Source organism: Ctenopharyngodon idella, chromosome 2 (assembly GCF_019924925.1).
Source record: "Ctenopharyngodon idella isolate HZGC_01 chromosome 2, HZGC01, whole genome shotgun sequence".
Taxonomy (NCBI): Eukaryota; Metazoa; Chordata; class Actinopteri; order Cypriniformes; family Xenocyprididae; genus Ctenopharyngodon; species Ctenopharyngodon idella.
Window position 1 is genome coordinate 35,677,187 of NC_067221.1, and position 23,168 is coordinate 35,700,354.

At 36.0% G+C, this 23,168-nt stretch overlaps 1 protein-coding gene across 1 annotated transcript; it reads left to right on the top strand.

Annotated features, from left to right (window-relative positions):
- Nucleotides 1-279: 279 nt before the first annotated feature.
- fndc7a (fibronectin type III domain containing 7a) lies at nt 280-14,501 on the top strand. Its single transcript, XM_051913417.1, has 14 exons — nt 280-467; nt 854-872; nt 1,311-1,568; nt 2,086-2,343; nt 3,562-3,819; nt 5,975-6,226; nt 6,327-6,581; nt 6,711-6,968; nt 7,486-7,737; nt 7,845-8,099; nt 9,716-9,976; nt 10,282-10,311; nt 10,418-10,458; nt 13,865-14,501. The coding sequence occupies exons 1-13, from the start codon at nt 408-410 to the stop codon at nt 10,447-10,449; spliced, it is 2,448 nt and encodes an 815-aa protein (XP_051769377.1). The 5' UTR covers nt 280-407; the 3' UTR covers nt 10,450-10,458; nt 13,865-14,501.
- Nucleotides 14,502-23,168: the final 8,667 nt, after the last annotated feature.

Below are 23,168 nucleotides of genomic sequence, written 5' to 3' on the forward strand. Positions count from 1 at the left end.
CTCAGTTCATAATAGGGATTAATATCATTGATACCATTTTATTCTGAAGTATTATCTTATATGAGTTTATATTTAAAATAGAACATTTGATGTCTTGTGTATTTGATAACAATAGAACAAGAAATGCTGAACAGCCCATTCAACAGGCAGAGTGCATCTTTGTGTCTACCCTCAAGTGTATTGATGTGTACCTGTGTCGTCCTTCAGTGCTGATAGGTCCTCTCTCTCTCCCTGACAGAGGGAGGGAGCAAACGTGAACACTCACTTCTCCCAGAACAATAAAATACCTGTTGGAAGGTAATAGAAAAAAAAAAAAAAAACAGAACTTAAGCCGCAGCCATTGCCCAGAAATAGAGAGTCAAATCGAGTGTGCCCTAAAGGCAGCTGAACAGCACCAAATTTGAGGCATGGAATCAAAATATTTACATATTTTTAATATTGTCATATTGATTATCATCGTGCCACAGGTAAGAATAAAAATTCTGCTTTCTTTATACAAATGAGTTATGGTTTAACTGTGCCTATAGTTGGTGGAATAGAGTTTAAAAGCATAATAAACAGTTATATTTAAAAAAAAAACAGGTTATTTGTATTGCATAGAATAATAGTCTTTTTTATTACACTACTGTCATATTTGTAGTTGTACACTTTCATGCTGGATAGGAAAAAAATAGCTTTGGATCTAAAATCTGTGCTGAGTGATGCTCAAATAAGCTTCCTTGGCCACTAATGGCACATAATACCATCTGACAGAGTAATAGTTGCCCCTGAAATAAGCAAGGAAGAATGGATGCTTTCTAATGTTTTATATATTTTAAAAATGATTTGCTGTATTTCTGCTCTTAATTTACAGATATGCACAGCACAAAACGGTAGGAGATCTTCAATATTTGTCCTATTTAGGTCATTCCATTAAATGGGTGCTTTTGTCTCACTCAGAAACTGTAAAAGATGTTTTTTAACAATGAATACTTGACTGTAACTTTTATTATGTTATTTTTCTTTCATTTTTTGTATCCCATGGGCCTTTTAGGTCTGTCTCCAGTCATGTATTTCTAAATTGTTCTAAAATTATATTTGAAATAAAAGCTTTTATTTTAGATTATAGGGGATGTAGTATTTAAAAAAGAAAGAAAGTGTATACTCCTTAAAAAAAAAAAAAAATCCTTTCAGGATCCTTTCAGCTTTCAAAATTGACAAGGCAACCATTTTGTGGAATGAACGGGTTGTGTTTTCATTTTCTAGATGTAATGAATTTTTTAAACAGTATTATGATTATTATGATATCCTAACTGCTTCCCTCTCTGTAGACATCACATTATCCGTGTTCACCGTCACCTCTAAAAGCATGACGGTGCGCTGGAGCGGACATACCGGCGCGAGCTCTTACAAAATCACCGCAACGCCGAAAAACTCCCCAGAGCCGTCGGTGTTCGCGCAGTTCAGCGGCAGCACGGTAATGGGCTCCGTTAGCTCCTTGTCCCCGAACACTGTGTACAGGATGCGAGTCGAAGCCATGGACAACGCGGTGAACGTGCTCAGCAGCGCCGAAACGGAGGAGACTACAGGTGACCTGACCTCTGACTTATTCAAGTTTGTCGTTGGACACGAGGTACCATGAAAAATTACAAATGAAAAGTTCAATCTTGACACCAATGCAAAAGGCATCAGTGCCCAGAGAGGGTTTTTTTTTTTTTTTTTTTTTTTTTTTTTTTTTGTAGTCTGACAGGTGACTTTTTAATTTATCTTTTAAAATAATAATTTAAGAATTAATTTTATTGGATACATTTTAAATTTAGTTAAATATTAAAAATATTAATTTGAATATTTATATAATTACATATAGGCCTATTATATATATATATATATATATATATACATATATATATATATATATATATATATATATATATATATATATATATATATAAATTCATAATTAATAATTAATTGTAATTAATAAGTATTGTTATATTTGTTATAATGTTATATTTGTTATAATATTATATATATTATAAAATATTATATTAAATATACAATAATAATTATTATTATTGTTATGTTTTTTGTATTGTGTCCCATCAGCTCCTGAGGTTCCCTTCATACAGCAGGCTTACTCCAAAAAAAGTGACAGCATCACAGTGGAGTTTGGTGTGGTGGATGGTGCCACCAGCTACATCATCCGGGCAGAGAACGAAGATGGGTTCTTTTCTGAAACCCCGGTGGTAAATTCCCCTGGCATAGTGACCAAACTGCTGCCTTATACCCAATACACCCTCAGCGTGATGTCTGTCAACACTGGGGGAAGGAGTCAGCCTTCTCTGCCCGTGAGCGCTAAGACAGGTAAACTGACTCCAGACTTAAAGACTTTAATTAAACCATTTTCTGCTTGATTTAAAATGCCTTTCGATTAATATATTGGCTATTTTTTTTAAAAAGGGCTAACATCCCTGCTGTTTTGTGGCAGAAAACAAATAGTATGAACCATCCTAAGGTGGTTTGCTGGTCTTAGATGGTTTAAGTGGTCTCTAAACCTGAGGAAACTAGTGTTCAACTGATTTAGCTGGTCATCCAGCTGCTCTCCCAGACTGAATACCCAAAATAACAAGCCCCAAACCATCAAACCAGACCTGGCTGACTCATAGAAACTAGTTTGGTGGCCAGCTCAAACCAGCAAACCATTTCAAAGTTGTTTAATTTTTTCAGCAGAAATAAATAAAATGGAACTAGTTTGAGATGTTAGTTCAATACATACATTATTCAAAACAAGTGTAAGTTATGCAAGTCTTTAATAAAAACAGTTTACAGCCATATTTTACTGACTTAATATGGGTTATGTAAAGTTTTACCCTCAAATGGCATAACACTAAAAAGCTTAAATAGAAAGTGTCGACCAAAACAGACATTTTTATATAAAGCTCATTTACTAAAGATCACACAAACCATAGAATTGAGTGAAAACTGAGCTCTACTCCCTGTTTGGTTGACAATGAGTTGGTATTTAAAACCTGTAACAATAACACAGTATTGTCTACTCCGGCTATTGTGCAGAGTTGGTACCTCTGGCTCGACCGACTGTTGACAGTAACTGCATCTTTAGCTGGACCTCATACCCAAAACTGTATGAAAAGATAAACCATGAGAACTAGGCTGTCGCCTCTCCCCAAGGAATGGCTTGATGTAACATTAGAGGGATGATTTTCATAAAGTTTCATATATAACAACAAAACATTCTCTTTATCCCATTTCACCTTACAGACACGCTGCAGGTTATTTCCATCTCAAGATCCTATATCTGTCCCTATAAGACATTTATACTAGTATCATTTTAAATCTAATAAAATATTTTATCAAAAGATTAGCATTGGCACATATCACAAAAAAACTAATTCGACTAAACATTCATAATTTAGTGTATTAATTGAGGCAGGATGTTTTAGCTGTAATGATCGAAACTCACCACCAGAGGCGGTAATTGTTTAGCTCTCTGACTGTTTTAACTCTTTCCATTCATTTTGTTCATTTGTAAAAAATACTGATTTATTTTTTCTCTCTTTGCAGTGGTGGCGGCCCCAGATCTGCGTTCCAGCTCCCCTAGCAGTGACACCATTGTAATCAACTGGAATCCAGTGAACAATGCTGTGTTGTACAGCCTGGATTTGATCATGCAGGGTTCAGACACGCGGGTCAGACGCAACACGTCTGAGACCAACATGACCTTCACTGACCTTCAGCCTGGCACCACCTACTACATCAAGGGCAATGCCTGGGATCCTGATGGTAACCAAGGAGATGACATCACCATCAGCCAAATCACACGTAAGGACTCGTTTATAGTATTTTGAACAGGGTATATTGCCAATAAGCCTCTTGGCTCTTTTAATTGAAAGAAACAGGACTTAAGGCCCGTTCACACCAAGGATGATAACTATAACGATAAAGATATACTTTTAAAAATCATTCAAAATTGAAAACAATAGCAGAGTACACACCACAACTATAACTATAATTGCACAGAAGAATGAATCACTTTTTTCCATCTGATGAATGATAAAAACATTGACAGCTAATCAGAATCCTGCTTTAAAGAGCTCGAGCATTTAAGGCGGCAGGCGACAAAACTGCAGCACGCACTTATAATAAACAGAACGTTTTCGTCTGCTGGACTGGTGTGGACACTAATACAAAGTTCTGTCATGAAACTCTAGATAGCACAGGCTAATAGGTCCTTTAACTCAACCTGCTCGCAATCATTATCATTCTCTATAGGACACAGCTGATTGGTTCCTGCTGTATCAGTAGCCAATGAGCTTGCGTGCTCAACCTTCAAATACATGAGTAGCATATGCCTTAGCAGTGCAGCGCGCTTTCAGAAACACTCCACTTTCCCCAGTTCCACCTCAACCATTACAAATTTTCCCATTTAGTCTTTAAAGGGAAAAACAGATTTTTAGAAAAACAAATCCATCTGTGTGAATCCATATAATGCAAGTGTATGGCTTCAAAAAAAATACAAATTCATACAAACCCAGTTCATGAATCAATGTCTTCTGAAGCTAAACAATTGGTGTGTATATTTTCTTATAATTAACTATATAAAATTACACAAATATACTTTATGTATTTAATCTCTCTTTATTAACCAATGTCGATTAGATTTAGAAATAAGAGTGTTGAACTTCCTTCTCCTGTGTCCTATTCTTCTTTAATTCAGAATGGCAGCACAGCTGTAAGGTTTGTTTGAGCTGCGCCCTCTACTGTACAGGTGTAAATATGCATTTCCTTCAGCCTGAGGCTTATTCATTTCACTTTTGGTGTGAAAGGGTCTTTACATTTGCCAAAAATAGAACTTTTTTTGTTGTTGTTAAAAAAAAAACATTAAGCAAGCCCAGCCCATGTGAGAAAAAGTAATGCAAAAGTAATGTAACACATTACTTTTCATAAAAGTAACTAAGTAACGCAATTAGTTACTTTTTTAGGGAGTAACACAATATTGTAATGCATTACTTTTAAAAGTAACTTTCCCCAACAATGTGAACTGCTGCGCGCTTCGGGTTAATGCGCACAGAAAACCGCACTGAATAGAGCTCTCTTTTGTGTTGTTTTTTCAGATCTATCCATATGTCTATTGCCACATTTGCCACATATGCCACATTTTTGAAAGTTTAATGCATCAAGCATATGCCAACTTATGTCCCACCGGGTACATCTATACGTTACAATTCAAATGTGCGCATCTACCACGTAGGATATCGGTTCTGACTGGATCTCTTCCCAAATTGTCCCTCCCTTTTCGTCTTGTTTTTATTAATAAAACATCATAGTTTTTGTCATTCAAAACTGATTTTTATTTAGTTATCGCCTCATTTTCTTCTGTGAAAAAATGTAGTTGGTGAAAATAATGATGGAAATTATACATCAACGAAATTAACACTGCACACAAACCTATTGTTTTGCTTCAGAAAACATTGATTCATCAACTGGGTTCGTTTGGATTACCGCCATGTTCATTTTGTGTGTTTTTTTAAGTGTCAACTTTGAGGGACCCATTTTCTTGCATTATATGGACTCACAGATTTGGATTTTGGATTTTTTTAATCTCTGTGTTAAAGGATTAGTTCACTTTTAAATGAAAATTACCCCAAGCTTTACTCACCCTCAAGCCATCCTAGGTGTATATGACTTTCTTCTTTCTGATGAACACAATCTGAGTTATATTAAGAAATATCCTGACGCATCCAAGCTTTATAATGGCAGTGAACGGGACCAATGAGTATAAAGCTGAAGAAAGTGCTTCCATCCATTATAAACATACTCCACATTTTCATTTTTGTGTGTAGAGTGTCCCTTTAACCAAAGTGTTTTATCTGACTCTATGTACAAGATAAGCTCTGTAAAATATGTAAAATGTAACTAAAATTATGAATCAAACCTTAAATTCAAAACTTCTTTTTCTCTGTTCCACTCTCTACAGGTCCTCCTGTCCCAGGAGATGTGCAGGTTCAATTGACGCCGGGTCGCTCTATCGATCTGGCGGTGTATTGGCAGTCAGTCCGTGGCGCCGACACATACACTGCTGTAAGCTCAACGGGCCAGAACTGCAGCTCCTCAGACCTCTACTGCATAATCAGTCCCCTCAGCTGCAGCCAGAACCACACCATCATCGTCGTAGCATCGAACGAGGCCGGAACCAGTGACCCTTCAAACCCAGAGGACCTTCTGACCTGTATATTTTACTCACACTTGAATGCACACATGACAAACCACACATACATATTAATAAAGAGTTGTGCAGTTGGTTGTCATCTTCTTTGAATCATTTTCAGTCCCATGTCCTCCTGACTCGGTATGGATTGAGGAGATGACCACTGGGAACTGTTCGGTCATGTGGTCTGAGGTTCCGTGGGTGGATTACTACATCGCCTATGTGAAGAGCGACGATGGCTTAGAGGAAAACTGCAACACCACCAGCACGGCCTGCCACTTCCAGTGCAAGTGCGGCTACACGTACCTCTCGACTGTATTTGCTTACAACCAGGCCGGGTCCAGTCCACCAGGACAAATAGTCAACTATACTACAAGTTTGTACTATACACAGACAGATGTATATTTATTCATTTATATATATATATATATATATTTTTTTTTTTTATATATATATACTGCTAAATGAAATAAAATATGAGAAACTTCTCTCTCTCTGTCCTCAGTCCCATGCTGTCCAGAGGATGTGTCCGTGTCACTGATTTCCACAGAAACTTTAGAGATCTCATGGTCGGCAGTTCGAGGAGCTGAGTTATATGAGACGATCGCTGCAGATGGAAGCGAATGGATCCACTGTAACGACACAGCTCCTGTGTGTGCTCTCTCTGATCTCACCTGTGACAATCTGTACAGCGTGGTGGTGCGGCCCTGCAGTGAGATACAGGGATGCAATAACACCTGTAGTGCACATACACGCCGGACAGGTACACACACACAAATGCTTATTTGCACATGAGCCCACAAGATACTAGTGTGCAATATGCCACATACAAAACAGTGCCGTGGTAATACTATGTTTTGTTGTACATTTATACATAGTAGTACTATGGTATTATTTTGGAAGTACTTTGAGTACCATGTAAATAGAATACTTATACTACTACTACTACTACTACTATAAATTATTATTATCTTTATTATTATTATTATTATACCATGGTATTTTAGGAAGTACCTACAATAATTATTATTATAATAATTAATATAATCATAATAATAAATATTATTATTATTATTGTAAGTACTTCCTAAAATACCATTGTTATTATTATTATTATATTAATTATTATTATTATACCAATGGTATTTTAGGAAGTACTTACAATAATTATAATAACAACTTCCAAAATACCATGTTGTAATAATAATAATAATAATACTTATTATTATTATTATTATTAATGATATTTATATAAAAATTCTCTTTTCGTTCTCTTTCAGCTCCCTGTGCCCCTGTGATCCTCAACGTGACTCAAGTGAACTCTTCCACAGTGGAGGTGTTCTGGACAGCTACAAACACTCAGGCCAACTACAGCGTGATCGCCATGGGTCACGCCGACGCACTCACTTGCTCATCCAGCGGCACTTCCTGTTACCTCAGCGTGTCCTGTGGATCTGTATATGAGGTCAGCGCCTACGCCACCACCACAGCCGGACAGAGTCTTCCCAGCTACTCCATTCCCCTGGAAACAGGTGCAGTAATGAAGATGGAAAACATCTGGAGACAGATATTTGTAGTTGAACATGGTCAAGCGATATTAAAATGTCCCCCCCCTCTCTCTCTCTCTCTCTCTCTCCAGGACCCTGTTGTCCAGAAACTCTGACTGTTGAACAGGTGACCCAGTCCATGACGAATGTCACTTGGTCGTATGCCCCAGGGGCGGGGTCCTATGTCACGTCTTTGACATCCCCCAGAGGTCATGCCAAATGTCACACTATGGACACCCACTGCCTGTTGGGATGCATCACATGTGGCACCAGCTACAATGTGTCGCTGGAGGCCTTCAGCATTACTGGACATAAAGCAGAGTGCAGTTACCATGGTTTCTCCTCAAGTGAGTTTTTCTCATGACAGATTTAATATACGCAACTACATGACTGGTTAATGATCATTTACTCTAGCAGGTGCTTTTGATTTAACCTGGTGTCCTTTTTCCTATTGATTTATATTTTAAAACTCAACAAACTTGAAATTGCTTGTGCTCTTATTTAAAAAAAAAAAAAATTATTAATATGATCATAGATATCAATGGTATTCATAAAAATGTTAATATTTCTTTTTATATATAGCACTATTAAAGGTAGCTTCTCAATGCACTTCACATAAGAAAACAAAAAGACAAAAAACAAGATATGAAAGTAAAAATAATAAAGAATAATTAAAAATAAAAAAATATAAATTAATTAAAAAAAAAAAAACTAAATTAAAAGTCAAGCTTTCCTAATAAAAAAAATAATAATGTGATGGGGTATAAACAATTCAATTGTCATTCAGGAAACAACAAAAATACATAGTTATACAAGTTATGTATGCCATATACAAAAAAGTACGGAATCCCTGAACTGCATAATAAAAAAAAAAAAAAGAAAACTTATGGTGGGAAAAAAAAAGAAAAAAAAAACCTCGTTATTAAAGATAAGTCATTATTTTGACATAATAAGTTGCTATTTCAACATAAGTCATTATTTCGACATAACATCTCATTATTTCGAGATATTAAGTCGTTATTTCGAGATATTAAGTCGTTATTTCAAGATATTAAGTCATTATTTCAACATAATAACTCTAAAGGCAGATTCGAACCTGCGTCGATCATGGTAAAAGACAGAACTGCGAGCCAACTGTGCGACTTATATCGAAATAACGACTTATTATGTTGAAATAACGAGATATTATGTTGAAATAACAAGTTATGTCGAAATAACAAATTAATATCTCGAAATAACTAGTTATGTTGAAATAACGAGTTATGTCGAAATAACGAGATGTTATGTCTAAATAACAAGATATTATGTTGAAATAATGAGTTATGTCGAAATAACAACCTAATATCTCGAAATAATGAGTTATTACGTTGAAATAGCGAGATAAGTTTTTTTTTTCCCCACCATGCGGTTCAGGGCTTCCGTAAAAAAGTACCATGGTAAACACAAAAAATATAAATCAATCGCAAAACCATTCTTTCATAAAGCATCACTTTCAATTCAATATAAACATTCTTAAAGGGATAGTTCATCCAAAAATAAAAATTCTGTCATCATTTACTCACTCTCAAGTTGTTCTGAACCTGTGTGAGTTTCTTTCTTCTGCTGAACACAAAAGATGTTTTGAAGAATTTTGGTAACCAAACAGTTGCTGATCCCTATTGAATTAGACATAGTATTTTTTTTTCATACTATGGAAGTCAATGGGGACCAGCAACTGTTTGGATACCAACATTTTTCAGGATATCTTCTTTTGTGTTCAAACAGAACAAAGACTCATACAGGTTTAGAACAACTTGAGGGTGAGGAAATTATGACAGAATTTTTACTTTTGAGTGAACTATCCCTTTAAGAATGGATTTATAAATAATTTATGCAGAAATTTATTCAGAGCCTTGGAACAAATAAGCACACTTAATTTCTGCATCTTCCACATCTCATTTTCTTTATCTGCGACCTCTCTCAGGCGCGTGTTGTCCATCCAGCGTGAAACTCTACCGCATGGCTAATAACACTCTGCGGGTGTACTGGCGCTCTTCTCCTGGCCTGTACAACTACACAGCCGACCTGTACGGCACCAGATCCAACTACACCTGCAGCACCACACAAGGGGCTACCAGATGTGATGTCTCTGACATCATGTGTGGGGAAGTGTACACCGTCGTGGTTGCTCCCTTAACACAGGAGGGTTCGAAGGTCACATTCTGCCCCAGAAAACTCTACTCAGGTATGAAAAGATGTTGATTTATCTTCCAAAGACCTAGAAAATCATTGTAAATGAAAAATAATATTTTAATATTGTATAATGACAAAATATCATTTAAAATATTAATTTACATTTTAACCAAAGCGACTTGTATTGCATTCAAGGAACACATTTTATCAGTTCTTGCTTTCCCTGGGAATCAAACTCATGACCTTGACGTTGCTAGTGCTTCAGTTACAGGAAGGCATTTCAAATCAGGAAAATTAAGGCTAGAGGCTACATGCAAACTGTATATAGACTGACTTCCATTTTTCATTGTCTTTCAGTATCCTGCTCTGGAAACACAGTGGGAATGGGTGTGTATATATATTAATATTTATTAAAAATATATATAGTTCTCCTAAGCACGTTCCTTATGACTCAGTGCTACAGTACATAACTGTTCTTTCTGTGTATCTGCAGTGATCTATCGAGGCCGGAGGAGCGTGGACTAGAACCCTATTGTGAGTTATTGTGATCACACATAAATTATGAACGTTTACATAACTGTCATCACTAAACACACACACAGATGCAGAGTCTCATGGGACAGATTTACCCCGGGCATTTGAAACTGGAGTCCTTTGTGTCCACCATAAGATAAAGCATATCATGTCAACGTGGACATCTCAGAAAGGTTTACTGCTGTACAGTTGGTGACAATAAAATATGACACTTGCACTCTTCAGAATCCAGGGGCCAGTTGCATAAACTGCTAAGACTAGTCTTACAAGTTAGTCATAATTTTTTTTCTTTAAGACTGTTCATAACTTTTTTTTACATAAAAATATTGATTGATTTAATTTGATACTGAAAAGTACCCCTAACTAACCTAGTTGGTCATACTAATTCTTAAAACACAGAGCCTCATTTATAAAATGTACTTAGAGTGTGTGTACGCTAAAAATTAATCACATGTACGCACATTGAAGAAATTATCATAAGATCAAAAGTAGGACGGTTTTTACTCAACATGTTATAAATGAGGGCTGCAGTCTTAACATAATAGCTATGTTTATGCAACTGGCCACAGATGTGCATCTTAGTCAAAACGTCTTCAGATATGACAGATGAAGTGACAGGTGTCTTGTTACTTGTCTTGAAAAATGTCTTGTAACCTACAAAATCTATCAAAAATATGTTCATGTCACCTGAAAAAATTTAATTATTTTTTAAAAGAAATCCTATTTTAAGTATATGAAACAAAGTACAAAATAATTCTTATACGACCTTCAATTGATGGTGTTTTTAAAGTAAATGAATCATATCTGTGTCCACACAGGACAATAGTAATGAGAAAAACTGAAAAAACAAAAATCATCGAGAATGTGAATTACAAACCAACTTTCTCTCTCTCTCACACACACACACACACACACCTTGTGGACGTATTCAAGCCCCTTCATTTTTTTCACATTTTGTCATGTTGCTGCCTTATGTTAAACTACATTAAATTACTTTTTTCCACATCAATCTACTCCATACACCTTATTGACAAAGCAAAAAACAGATCTGTGACAACTTTGCAAATTTATTAAAAAGGAAAAACTGAAATAAGTACATTGCACAAGCATTCAAACCCTTTTCTGAGACACTTGAAATTTAGTTCAGGAGCATTCCAATTTCACTTGTAGATGTTACTACACTTCGAGTGGAGTTAACCTGTTGCAAATTCAATTGACTGGGTATGATCTGGAAAGGCACTCACCTCTCAATAAAAGGTCTAACAGCTGAAAATGGATATCAGAGCAAAACCAAGCCATGAGGTCAAAGGAACTGCCTGTAGGGCTCAGAGACAGGACTGTAAAAAGACAAAGATCTGGGAAAGACTACAAAACAAATTCTGAAGGTTGAAGGTTCACAGAAGCATGTAGCCTCCATAATCCTTAATGGAAGGACTTTGGAACAACCAGAACTCTTCCTAGAGCTGGCCTCCTGGCCAAACTGAGCAATCGATGGAGAAGGGCCTTGGTTAGAGTGGTGACCAAGAAGCTGATTGTCACTCTAGTTTAGCTCCATGATCATATATGGAGATGGGAGAAATTTACAGAAGGACAAACATCACTGCAACACTCCACCGATCTGGGATTTATGGCAGAGTGACCAGACTCAAGCCTCTCCTTGGTGAGGACACATAAAAACCCACTTGGAATTTGCAAAAAAGCACCTATCAGACTGTGAGAAACAATATTCTCTGGTCTGATGAACCTCAGTTCCAAGCATTATGTCTGGGGGAAACCAGGTACTGCTCATCACCTGCACAATACCATCCCAAGAGTAAAGTGTAGTGGTGGCAGCATCATGCTGTGGGGGTGTTTTTCAGTGGCAAGGACTGGGCGACTCGTCAGAGTAAAAGTAAAGCTCAATGCAGCAAAATATAGAGTTAGCCTTAATGAAAAACCTAGTCCAGAGCATTCAGAACCTTGGACTGGGCAGAAGGTTCACCTTCCAACAGGACAATGACCCAAAGTACACAGCTAAGACAATGCAAGAGTGGCTTATGGACAACTCTGTGAATGTCCTTGAGTGGCCCTGCCAGAGCTACTTTGAAACTGTAAAGGTGCTTAGTACTTAGTTAAAGGGTTAGTTCACCCAAAAATGAAAATTCTGTTTTTAATTACTTACCCTCATTTCGTTCCACACCCGTAAGACCTTCGTTCATCTTCAGAACACAAATTAAGATATTTTTGATCTGATAATCCGATGGCTCAGTGAGGCCTGCATTGAGAGCAAGTTAACTTAGATTTTCAAACGCCTAGATTTAGGTACTAAAAGGTACTAAAAACATATTTAAAACAGTTCATGTGACTACAGCGGTTCAACCTTAATGTTATGAAGCGACGAGAATACTTTATGTGCGCCAAAAAACAAAATAACGACTTTATTCAACAGTATCTAGTGAAGGGTGATTTCAAAACACTGCTTCATGAAGCTTCGAAACTTTACGAATCTTTTGTTTCGAATCAGTGGTTCGAAGCGCCAAAGTCACGTGAACCATTGAAATTTCTAAACACTTATGATGTAACAAAGCCTCGTTTACTGAAATCACGTGACTTTGGCAGTTTGAGATAATTTGATAAACGCTCCGAACCACTGATTCGAAACAAAAGATTCGTAAAGCTTCGAAGCTTCATAAAGCAGTGTTTTGCAATCGCCCATCACTAGATATTGTTGAATAAAGTCTTGTTTTTTTGGCGCACAAAAAGTATTCTCATCACTTCATAACATTAAGGTTGAACCAATGTAATCACATGAACTGTTTTAAATACATCTTTAGTACCTTTCTGGGTGTTTGAAAGTCTAAATGAACTTGCTCTCAATGGAGGCCTCACTGAGCCATCGGATTATATCAAAAATATCTTAATTTGTGTTCTGAAGATGAACGAAGCTCTTACGGGTGTGGAACGACATGAGGGTGAGTAATTGATGACAGAATTTTCATTTTTGGGTGAACTAACCCTTTAGTTAATGGTTGAATACTTGTGCAATGTACTTATTTCAGTTTTCCTTTTTAATAAATTTGCAAAGTTGTCATAGATCTGTTTTTTGCTTTGTCATTATGGTGTATGGGGTGTAGATTAATGTGGAAAAAAGTAATTTAAAGTAGTTAAACATTAGGCAGCAACATAACAAAATGTGAAAAAAATGAAGGGGTTTGAATACTTTCGCAAGGCACTAAAAAAATATATATGTGTGTGTGTGTGTGTGTGTGTGTGTGTGTGTAGCATGGTTACATGAAACTAAAGAGGATCTTGTACTTGACGTGACATGAATGATGTAGAGGCCATATACATTTTCAGTGTGTATATGATCAAATTTGGGCCACCCACAAATGTCCGGTTCTCATGTCTTTTTGTCTTCTGTTAAAAGGCACAGATGAAAGCAGATGGAGCTCTGACGTCATCAACACAGACAACAGCGCATTCTCTTCTCACCGCTTTCATCTTGCCACATTCTTAATGTTTGCCAGAAATAGCAGTAACAATTGGCTCAATGTGAAAATGTAATTGTATCTTTAAGAACAAGTGAATACAAAAAATATATATTTCAATCAAATTGTTAAACATTTCTAAATGTGTCCTATTTTATATATACACTTGATGTTTTGCATTTAAGCCCAAATGTTTATATGTCCAGAAATTAATGAGTAATGTCATAATGTCACAAGAAGAATTGATCTCGCAAGTTAAAAATCTTTATATTAATATAGCGTAATGATTCAAACAACACCTTAAGCATTTGTAGGAAGTCCCCTAAGCAGCAAGCCTCCAAAGGAGTGGACCAGTGTCATGTGTGCTACATAGGGCGGACCTCTTCTGAAGTAGGTTATTGAGAAATATGAACAGCACAAGTTTCAGGTATAGTGTCCGCCCCAGGTCATACGTGTCCTTTGGATGATCTATTACATTGAATTTGCATAATATGTATGTTTTCTTATAGCCTACAGCCTGAGAACCTCGATACAATAGCAGCCTTTAGCACTCTTAATAAACAGCATGAAGCATTACGTATTGAGAATATATTTTTTTATTAACATTTCAGTTTTCTTAAATATTTTTCAACATTTTCCAGATATAGCCTAATTTTACAACTATATATATATATATATCTTACGTACATTTTTTAGGGCTGCTAAAAAATGTTAACTATATATATATATATATATAATTACATACATTTTTTAGGGCTGCTAATCTAACACATTAATTCTTCAGACTGACTACATATGTTTAACAATATTTAATTTATTATGCACAGTTAATGTGCAGTCACACACACATTTATCAGTTGATGATGCAGAAACTTTTTCTGTATTTGTAACGAAGATAGACATGAGACTCTGTATATCTTTGTATCTATCTAATGGCACATCTATTTATAAATGAAATCCAGATGGGAAACTTTATCATTTAACCTGCAAAATACCTCAATGACATGGCATCACACACAAACACATCTACGTCATGAACATATTGTTCTTGAGCTGTTATCATCTCCTTCATGAAAACCAACACACCAGAGAATATTATATTCTCTTACATAACACCATATTTAGTGACACTTGCTAAGATCATCATTGAACACACCCTAAATCATAAATATTAAACCTCAGTAACTCATCTTGCACCATCTGTACTATGGGCATGAGTGATACCTCAAATCAGGTGAAAACATTCCTTAGATTTACATTGAAGTCCAGAATATCATAATGGGGTGTCTATTTATACCATGTGCAAATAGTCCACCTTGTTGGCAGAGGCTATTTACACTAACTCCGCCCACCATTGTCTGATTGAGCCAGAGAAAATTACAAAAGACATCCTGCTGATAACAGGAGCAGTGGTGTGGAGAGTAAGGCCGGTGGCATTAGTTTTTGATGCGATTGACCCAAGTTCGAATTCGCCTTTTTCCAAACTCATTCTCCTCCCTTTTCCCATCACATATCAGCTCAGAGAGGCACTTAGTTTAAATAAAAACTAAGAAAATATTTGAAAAGTGGAAATAAAGGGTCTAACAGGTATTTTAGAGAGGGAATAAAGTGTTTAATGGGTAGGGTTAGGGGTGAGTGCAGGGGTGGGCTTAAGGGATAGGGACCAATAAAGCATCATCTATTTATGATTTTAATAAACATACACTGAATATGTTATCACATACTGTTTTGTAATATACCACAATACATTAAGGTGCTAAAAGTATCTGCCACTATTTACATTAAGTATAAATAGCATCTACTATTTACACTTAGTGCAAAGAAAATTATTTTTGTTGCTATTTACACTGGTTATCAACAGTCCATAAATTCCTAGCAACCACTTAACAGCTCTCTTAAAAACTACCCAGAATTTAGCATTTAGCAACCATATAGCAACATCGTGGCAAATACTGCAACAATCCAGCTTTATAGCAATAGATTTTACAAGGGCAAGAACCACTCACATTTTCTTTAGAAAATGTATTATATTCTTTGATTAGAAAATGTAAATATCTGGGGCCATATTCACAAAACATTTTATCTTACCACTAAGAGTTCTCTTAAATGGCAGTAAAAGTTCTTAGCTAAGAGTTTTCTCTTAAAACCTATTCACAAAGCTGCTGAGACCGACTTTTACTAAGGAATAGAGAGAAGTCTTAAGCTAAGAGAAAGGGCGGGGTTGACCTCGTTGCTATGGACTATGCCCACAGTGATTGGCTGATGGGGGAGGAGACTCTGTCAGCGATTTAATCATAGAAATAGTGTAGAATGAGGTATCATGTTGCCATATACAAATAAAGGTTTTAAAATAAAAATGTTGCCATATTCAATTAAAGGTTTTAAAATGTAGGCTAAGTGTCACTAATTAAACTAGTATATGTTCTGCTAATTGTCCGCCACTTACATGTTTGCATCTCGAGAGAATGCAGAATTCAAGCGACAAATTATGTTTTATAAACAAAGTTTTGGAGGCGCACATTCAAACGGTCTATCTAATCAGCTTGAGTGGAGCTATATATGCACAGACGAGAGCCGACTCACATAGTTACCTCGACAGTTTTCTGCATCCCTCCGCCAACCTGTTCCTCACTGGCTAGGGATATGGGGAGAACTCTGGATTTGGGCAAAATTCCAAGCTTGGAGCCCTCGATCACCTTGGACAGCACGCCAAATACACTTATTATATATATATTTTTTTTTACTCTATTTGATCATTTGTAAGTGTGAACTAGTGAAAACAACTGCCACAGGTAATCAGGCATTATTATTTATTTATTTATCTATTAAAGATTTATTTTTGGCATTTTATCGTAGATTCAAATCTAAATCAAAATATGTATTGCATTTATGAAGAAGAGGCTCAGCGCACAAGGCTCTATCGCTATTGCCTCATTGGTGTACAGTGTCTTTAGGTGGACTGCTAAGGCGGATTGGCACCAACCATCATTTTAGGACTGTTTTTGATTTTGTCTTAGTGACTTAGGAGTCCTCTTGACTACTTCTAGCGTTTCACAGATGTAGGAGCTAGTTTTAGCGCTAAAATGCCTTGTGAAATAGGACTAAAATTAGGACTGCACGCCCATCATTTTTAAGAGTTTCTCCTAAATCGGCAAGTTAGGAGCTACTTTTAGCCTTAAGATGTTTTGTGAATACGGCCCCAGGTCTACATCTGGTCTTATTTTACCATTAATAAAAAAAAATAATAATTTAAAAAAGATTATTGCATTTTTACATCTTCCACAGGTGGAAATTGCAAGTTTAACAACAAATAATAGCACAAGATGTCACTTAATTAGAGGCATCAATTCCTCACAAACATGCTGCACATCAGAGTTTAATACTTTTTGGGTTAGTTAGGATGTGATGTGAACTACAGTAGAAAACTGACCAAACAACAAAAGTGTCAGCCAAATGCATAAATTTAACAATAACCTTGCTGACAGAAGCACTGATAGAGATTCCTGCAGCATGTGGGCAGAATGTGAGCCAGACATGTCATGTCTTGAACATAAAAAACATGCCACAAACGTGAGCATTGTATTGCTTCTGATAAAAAAGATGTGCCTCAAACACGTGCCATACAATGGAACTGGTAATTCATCCCACGGGAAAGTATCTTGATTACACTTTACAATAGCAAGTAAATAAATACTTTTATATATTGTTTCTCTGAGAGAGTAAAGATATTGGTAACACTTTACAATAAGGTTCATTAGTTAAACATTAGTTAATGTATTAACTAACATGAACTAACCATGAGCAGTACATTTGTTACTGTATTTACTAATCTTCTTTAATGTTAGTTATTGAAAATACAGTTGTTCATTGTTTGTTAATGTTACTTCACAGTGCATTATCTAATGTTAAAAAGATTTTAATAATGTATTAGTAAATGTTTAAATGACCATTAACAAAGATTAATAAATGCTGTAGAAGTGCAGTTCATTATTAGTTCATGTTAACTAATGTCGTTAACTAATGTTTACAAATGAACCTTATTGTAAAGTGTTACCAAGATATTAAATAAATGTAAACCCTAACGTTCAAAACAATATATATATTTTTTTTAGGTGGGGCAACTTCAAATTAAACAAGTCAAATCAAATTACCTTTTATGAGTATTTAGAAATTTCTTCTTTTGAATCCATGAAACTGACACATTTTTAAATAATCTGAATTGTTTCATTGTTTTAAGTTTTATGAACGTGTTTCTTTTAATTTAGATAAACTTAAATTTACCTGAAACTGGGCTATTTCCCATCATGCTTTGCCATGACACATGAGAGGGAGAGTAAATGCTAAAATTAAGAGTTATATTAATATTAAGTGGGAGAATTAGCAGTGTTTAATGCTTTGCTATGCTAATTTAAAAAAGTCTTTGTTATGTGGGTTTTTTTGGGGGGTTACCATCATGGTGGAGCTTGGTTTGAGAACAGGTATATGTTAAATGTTCTATATTGCCATGCTCTTTCAGCAATTGCTATGCTAATGTTATGAAAACATTGTGTTACTAATTAGCATTTGCTGAATTAGCTAGTTATAGCTAGGTAAATTTCAATTACTAAAATACTGAAATTACATGATAGTTTGTATTTTAAACATATGAATTAACTTACTCAAAATTTTGAAGTTATGAGCAATTAAAATGTATGAGTACAAAATTTAAATCTGCCAGTTCTGCTTACTTAACGGATTAGTTCACTTTAAAATGAAAATTACCCCATAATTTACTCACCCTCAAGCCATCCTAGGTATATATGACTTTCTTCTTTCAGATGAATACATTCGGAGTTAATTAATAATCACCCTGATGCTCCCAAGTTTTATAATATCAGTGCACAGAAACCACCTGTTTGAAGCTCAAAAAAAGTGCATCCATCCATCATAAACATACTCCACACGGCTCCGGGGGGTTACTAAAGCTTCTGAAGTGAAGTGATGCATTTGTATAAGAAAAATATTGTAACTTACGTACATTAGGACGTACATTATACATTGCATTATGCATAATACCAGTAGTATGCTTTAGACGCAAGTAGAATCCGTTTGGCCGGAAGCTAGTTATTTTACAAACCCGATTCCAAAAAAGTTGGGACACTGTACAAATTGTGAATAAAAAAGGAATGCAATAATTTACTCATAAACTTATATTTTATTCACAATAGAATATAGATAACATATCAAATGTTGAAAGTGAGACATTTTGAAATGTCATGCCAAATATTGGCTCATTTTGGATTTCATGAGAGCTACACATTCCAAAAAAGTTGGGACAGGTAGCAATAAGAGGCTGGAAAAGTTAAATGTACATATAAGGAACAGCTGGAGGACCAATTTGCAACTTATTAGGTCAATTGGCAACATGATTGGGTATAAAAAGAGCCTCTCAGAGTGGCAGTGTCTCTCAGAAGTCAAGATGGGCAGAGGATCACCAATTCCCCCAATGCTGCAGCGAAAAACAGTGGAGCAATATCAGAAAGGAGTTTCTCAGAGAAAAATTGCAAAGAGTTTGAAGTTATCATCATCTACAGTGCATAATATCATCCAAAGATTCAGAGAATCTGGAACAATCTCTGTGCGTAAGGGTCAAGGCCGGAAAACCATACTGGATGCCCGTGATCTTCGGGCCCTTAGACGGCACTGCATCACATACAGGAATGCTACTGTAATGGAAATCACAACTTGGGCTCAGTAATACTTCCAGAAAACATTGTCGGTGAACACAATCCACCGTGCCATTCGCCGTTGCCGGCTAAAACTCTATAGGTCAAAAAAGAATGGACTGTGGCAAAGTGGAAAACTGTTCTGTGGTCAGACAAATCAAAATTTGAAGTTCTTTTTGGAAAACTGGGACGCCATGTCATCCTGACTAAAGAGGACAAGGACAACCCAAGTTGTTATCAGCGCTCAGTTCAGAAGCCTGCATCTCTGATGGTATGGGGTTGCATGAGTGCGTGTGACATGGGCAGCTTACACATCTGGAAAGGCACCATCAATGCTGAAAGGTATATCCAAGTTCTAGAACAACATATGTTCCCATCCAGACGTCGTCTCTTTCAGGGAAGACCTTGCATTTTCCAAAATGACAATGCCAGACCACATACTGCATCAATTACAACACCATGGCTGCGTAGAAGAAGGATCCGGGTACTGAAATGGCCAGCCTGCAGTCCAGATCTTTCACCCTTAGAAAACATTTGGAGCATCATAAAGAGGAAGATGCGACAAAGAAGACCTAAGACAGTTGAGCAACTAGAAGCCTGTATTAGACAAGAATGGGACAACATTCCTATTCCTAAACTTGAGCAACTTGTCTCCTCAGTCCCCAGACGTTTGCAGACTGTTATAAAAAGAAGAGGGGATGCCACACAGTGGTAAACATGGCCTTGTCCCAACTTTTTTGAGATGTGTTGATGCCATGAAATTTAAAATCAACTTATTTTTCCCTTAAAATGATACATTTTCTCAGTTTAAACCTTTGATATGTCATCTATGTTGTATTCTGAATAAAATATTGAAATTTGAAACTTCCACATCATTGCATTCCTTTTTTATTCACAATTTGTACAGTGTCCCAACTTCTTTGGAATCGGGTTTGTACTTTATAACGTGTTAAATATGGACATTTTTCTTACACAAACGCATCGTTTCACTCCAGAAGGCCTTTATTTACCCCCCTGGAGCTGTGTGGAGTACGTTTATGATGGATGGTTGACTTTTTTGAGCTTCAAACAGGTGGTTTCCGTGCACATGCCTTTATAAAGCTTGGGAGCAACAGGGTGTTTAATAATAAAACTCTGATTGTGTTCATCAGAAAGAAGAAAGTCATATACACCTCGGATGGCTTGAGGGTGAGGAAATCATGGGGTCATTTTCATTTTAAAGTGAACTAATCCTTTAAACTTTGAGGCCAGGTTTCACAGACAGGGTTTAGACTAAACCAGGATTAGGCCTTAGTTCAATTAGGGCATTTAAGTAGCTTTTATAAACGTGCCTTTTAAAAAACATTATTAGTTTACATATTGAGACAAAACAATGGCACTGACATATTTTAAGATTTGTCAGTGGAAGTTGCTTTCAGTTAAAACAACTCAAACATGCATTTTAGTCTAGGACTAGCTTAAGCCTTGTCTGTGAAGCTGGGGGTGAATTTTTTAATTTAAAAAATGTGGTCTAACTGATTACCTCAAATTTTTGGAGTTTTGCCAACTTATTCAGGTTTACAGTGTAGAGAACGTTTATGCCCCCTGTTTCCTCTGAGCAAAAGGTAATCTGAATCAGGTAAATCTCTACAATGCCTCAAACTGCGCAGTGCAAAGCCTGCAATTAAAAGATGTTTTCATTTTTGAACATTTCTCATGAATCTCTTCTATGACCAAAACATCTGAGCTGCTACAGGCATTAATTCTATAGCCCTATACTCTTTATGTCAATGCTTGTCTCATTTGTTTCAATTTTTGTATATATTCAACATTACTTAGATCCAGCGGCACCTTTCATTATAATCATGAAGGTGTATTCCTGTTTGAGTCTAAATCAAGTTCTTTCTCGGATATGATTCGGTGCTTCCACAGAAGACCTAAAAGAAACAAATGATTCTCATTCACTGCAGAGAAACAGGGGGAAAAAAAAAAAAACGGATCAGACCCAGGCTCCACCTGTGTTAAAGCAAAGAAAGCTACAGTATAGCATTAAAGACACTGACCTTAACCACCATACAATTTGAGCTGGCTGGACACAGGGTTGGGTGTATGTTTCAGGCTCTGAATTGAAGAGGCAGATTCACTTTCCCTCATAGCTTCTTGCTTCTGGGATCAGAGAGACCCAGACAAAGACATTCTAATCCTTCATTATCTTTCTCAGCACATACTGTTTTAGACGCAATGATGAAAGTGAAACATTCTGATGCTTTCGTCATTCTCAATGCAGATCAGTAAACACTTGGAAGATCTCTTACATTTTGAAGTAACAAAGCCATACTCTGGCTCTAGACCTTATAACATTCAAAGAAAATAGGTGTAGCATTAGCAGTTAAGTTTAACCCAGGTGTGACCCACTTCCTTACAGGAAATTTTAAGTTAAAGGCTCTATGGAAGAGAGAAAAAAAAATGAACAAAAAGAACTGCTACGATCCAGAAACATGAATGACATAACAAATTATAATATATATATATATAGAGAGAGAGAGAGAGAGAGAGACCCACATGGTGAACGTGATTTTACCAAGTACAACATGTTCCTGGATCAACATCTTTGTTGATCCTGGAACAACATTCCCATCAACCAATCAGATTTGAGGGAAAAGTTTACAGTTTATGTCAAGTTTAGGCTTACAACCAGGGTTAGATGCTTCTACGTCAGTGTTATTCACCTGTCATTTCCTTCTGATTTTAGGGATAAATTATGGATAGGGATAGGTTTAGGGGTAGGAATAGGGTTATGACTAAATTTTCAGACAAGAATGTTGTTCCAGGATCAACAAAATATGTTGATCCAGGAACATGTCTTATTTGGCAAAATCACGGTGACCATATACACATACACACACACACACACACACACACACACACACACACACACACACACACACACACACAAAAGACGCGTTTTAATGATTTACAGAGTAGAGCTGAAACTCTTTTAAAAGCAAATTTTTCTACTTTAGAAAATAAGTGTGATTTTTGTATCTTTGGCTACTAGTTTATTGTCATTTATATTAGCAATTACACAGTTTAAAATGTAGCCATTTATAATCTAAGGGTTAAAAGCAAATGCAAAAAAAACTTGCCTATACAAATAGACCAAAAAAAACAAAAGCCTAAAAGTTTTCTAGTTTTTAAAGAAATATTTACTTGTATTTAATATTAAAACATTGCTGTAAAAAATAAGAACTACACTAGCTACACTAAAACATATCTCCATTTATCTCCATTAACTTCTTTTCAGTTAATGTTGAATTCAGTGAGCGGTAACTGAATAGTAAATGATTCGCTGAAAACAGTCATTCAATTAAATTGCAACTGTACATATGAGTCAAATATGCAAATTTGATTTCAATCAGTTTTCATGTCATTTACTGAGAACATATTCTAACAAATTCAACATCATCATTAGATAGGATAATATTAAACTAGAATTAAGGTGAAATGAGAGGGGAAAATGTGTGTTTGATATGCAGTAATTGAATCGTTCTTTAACATT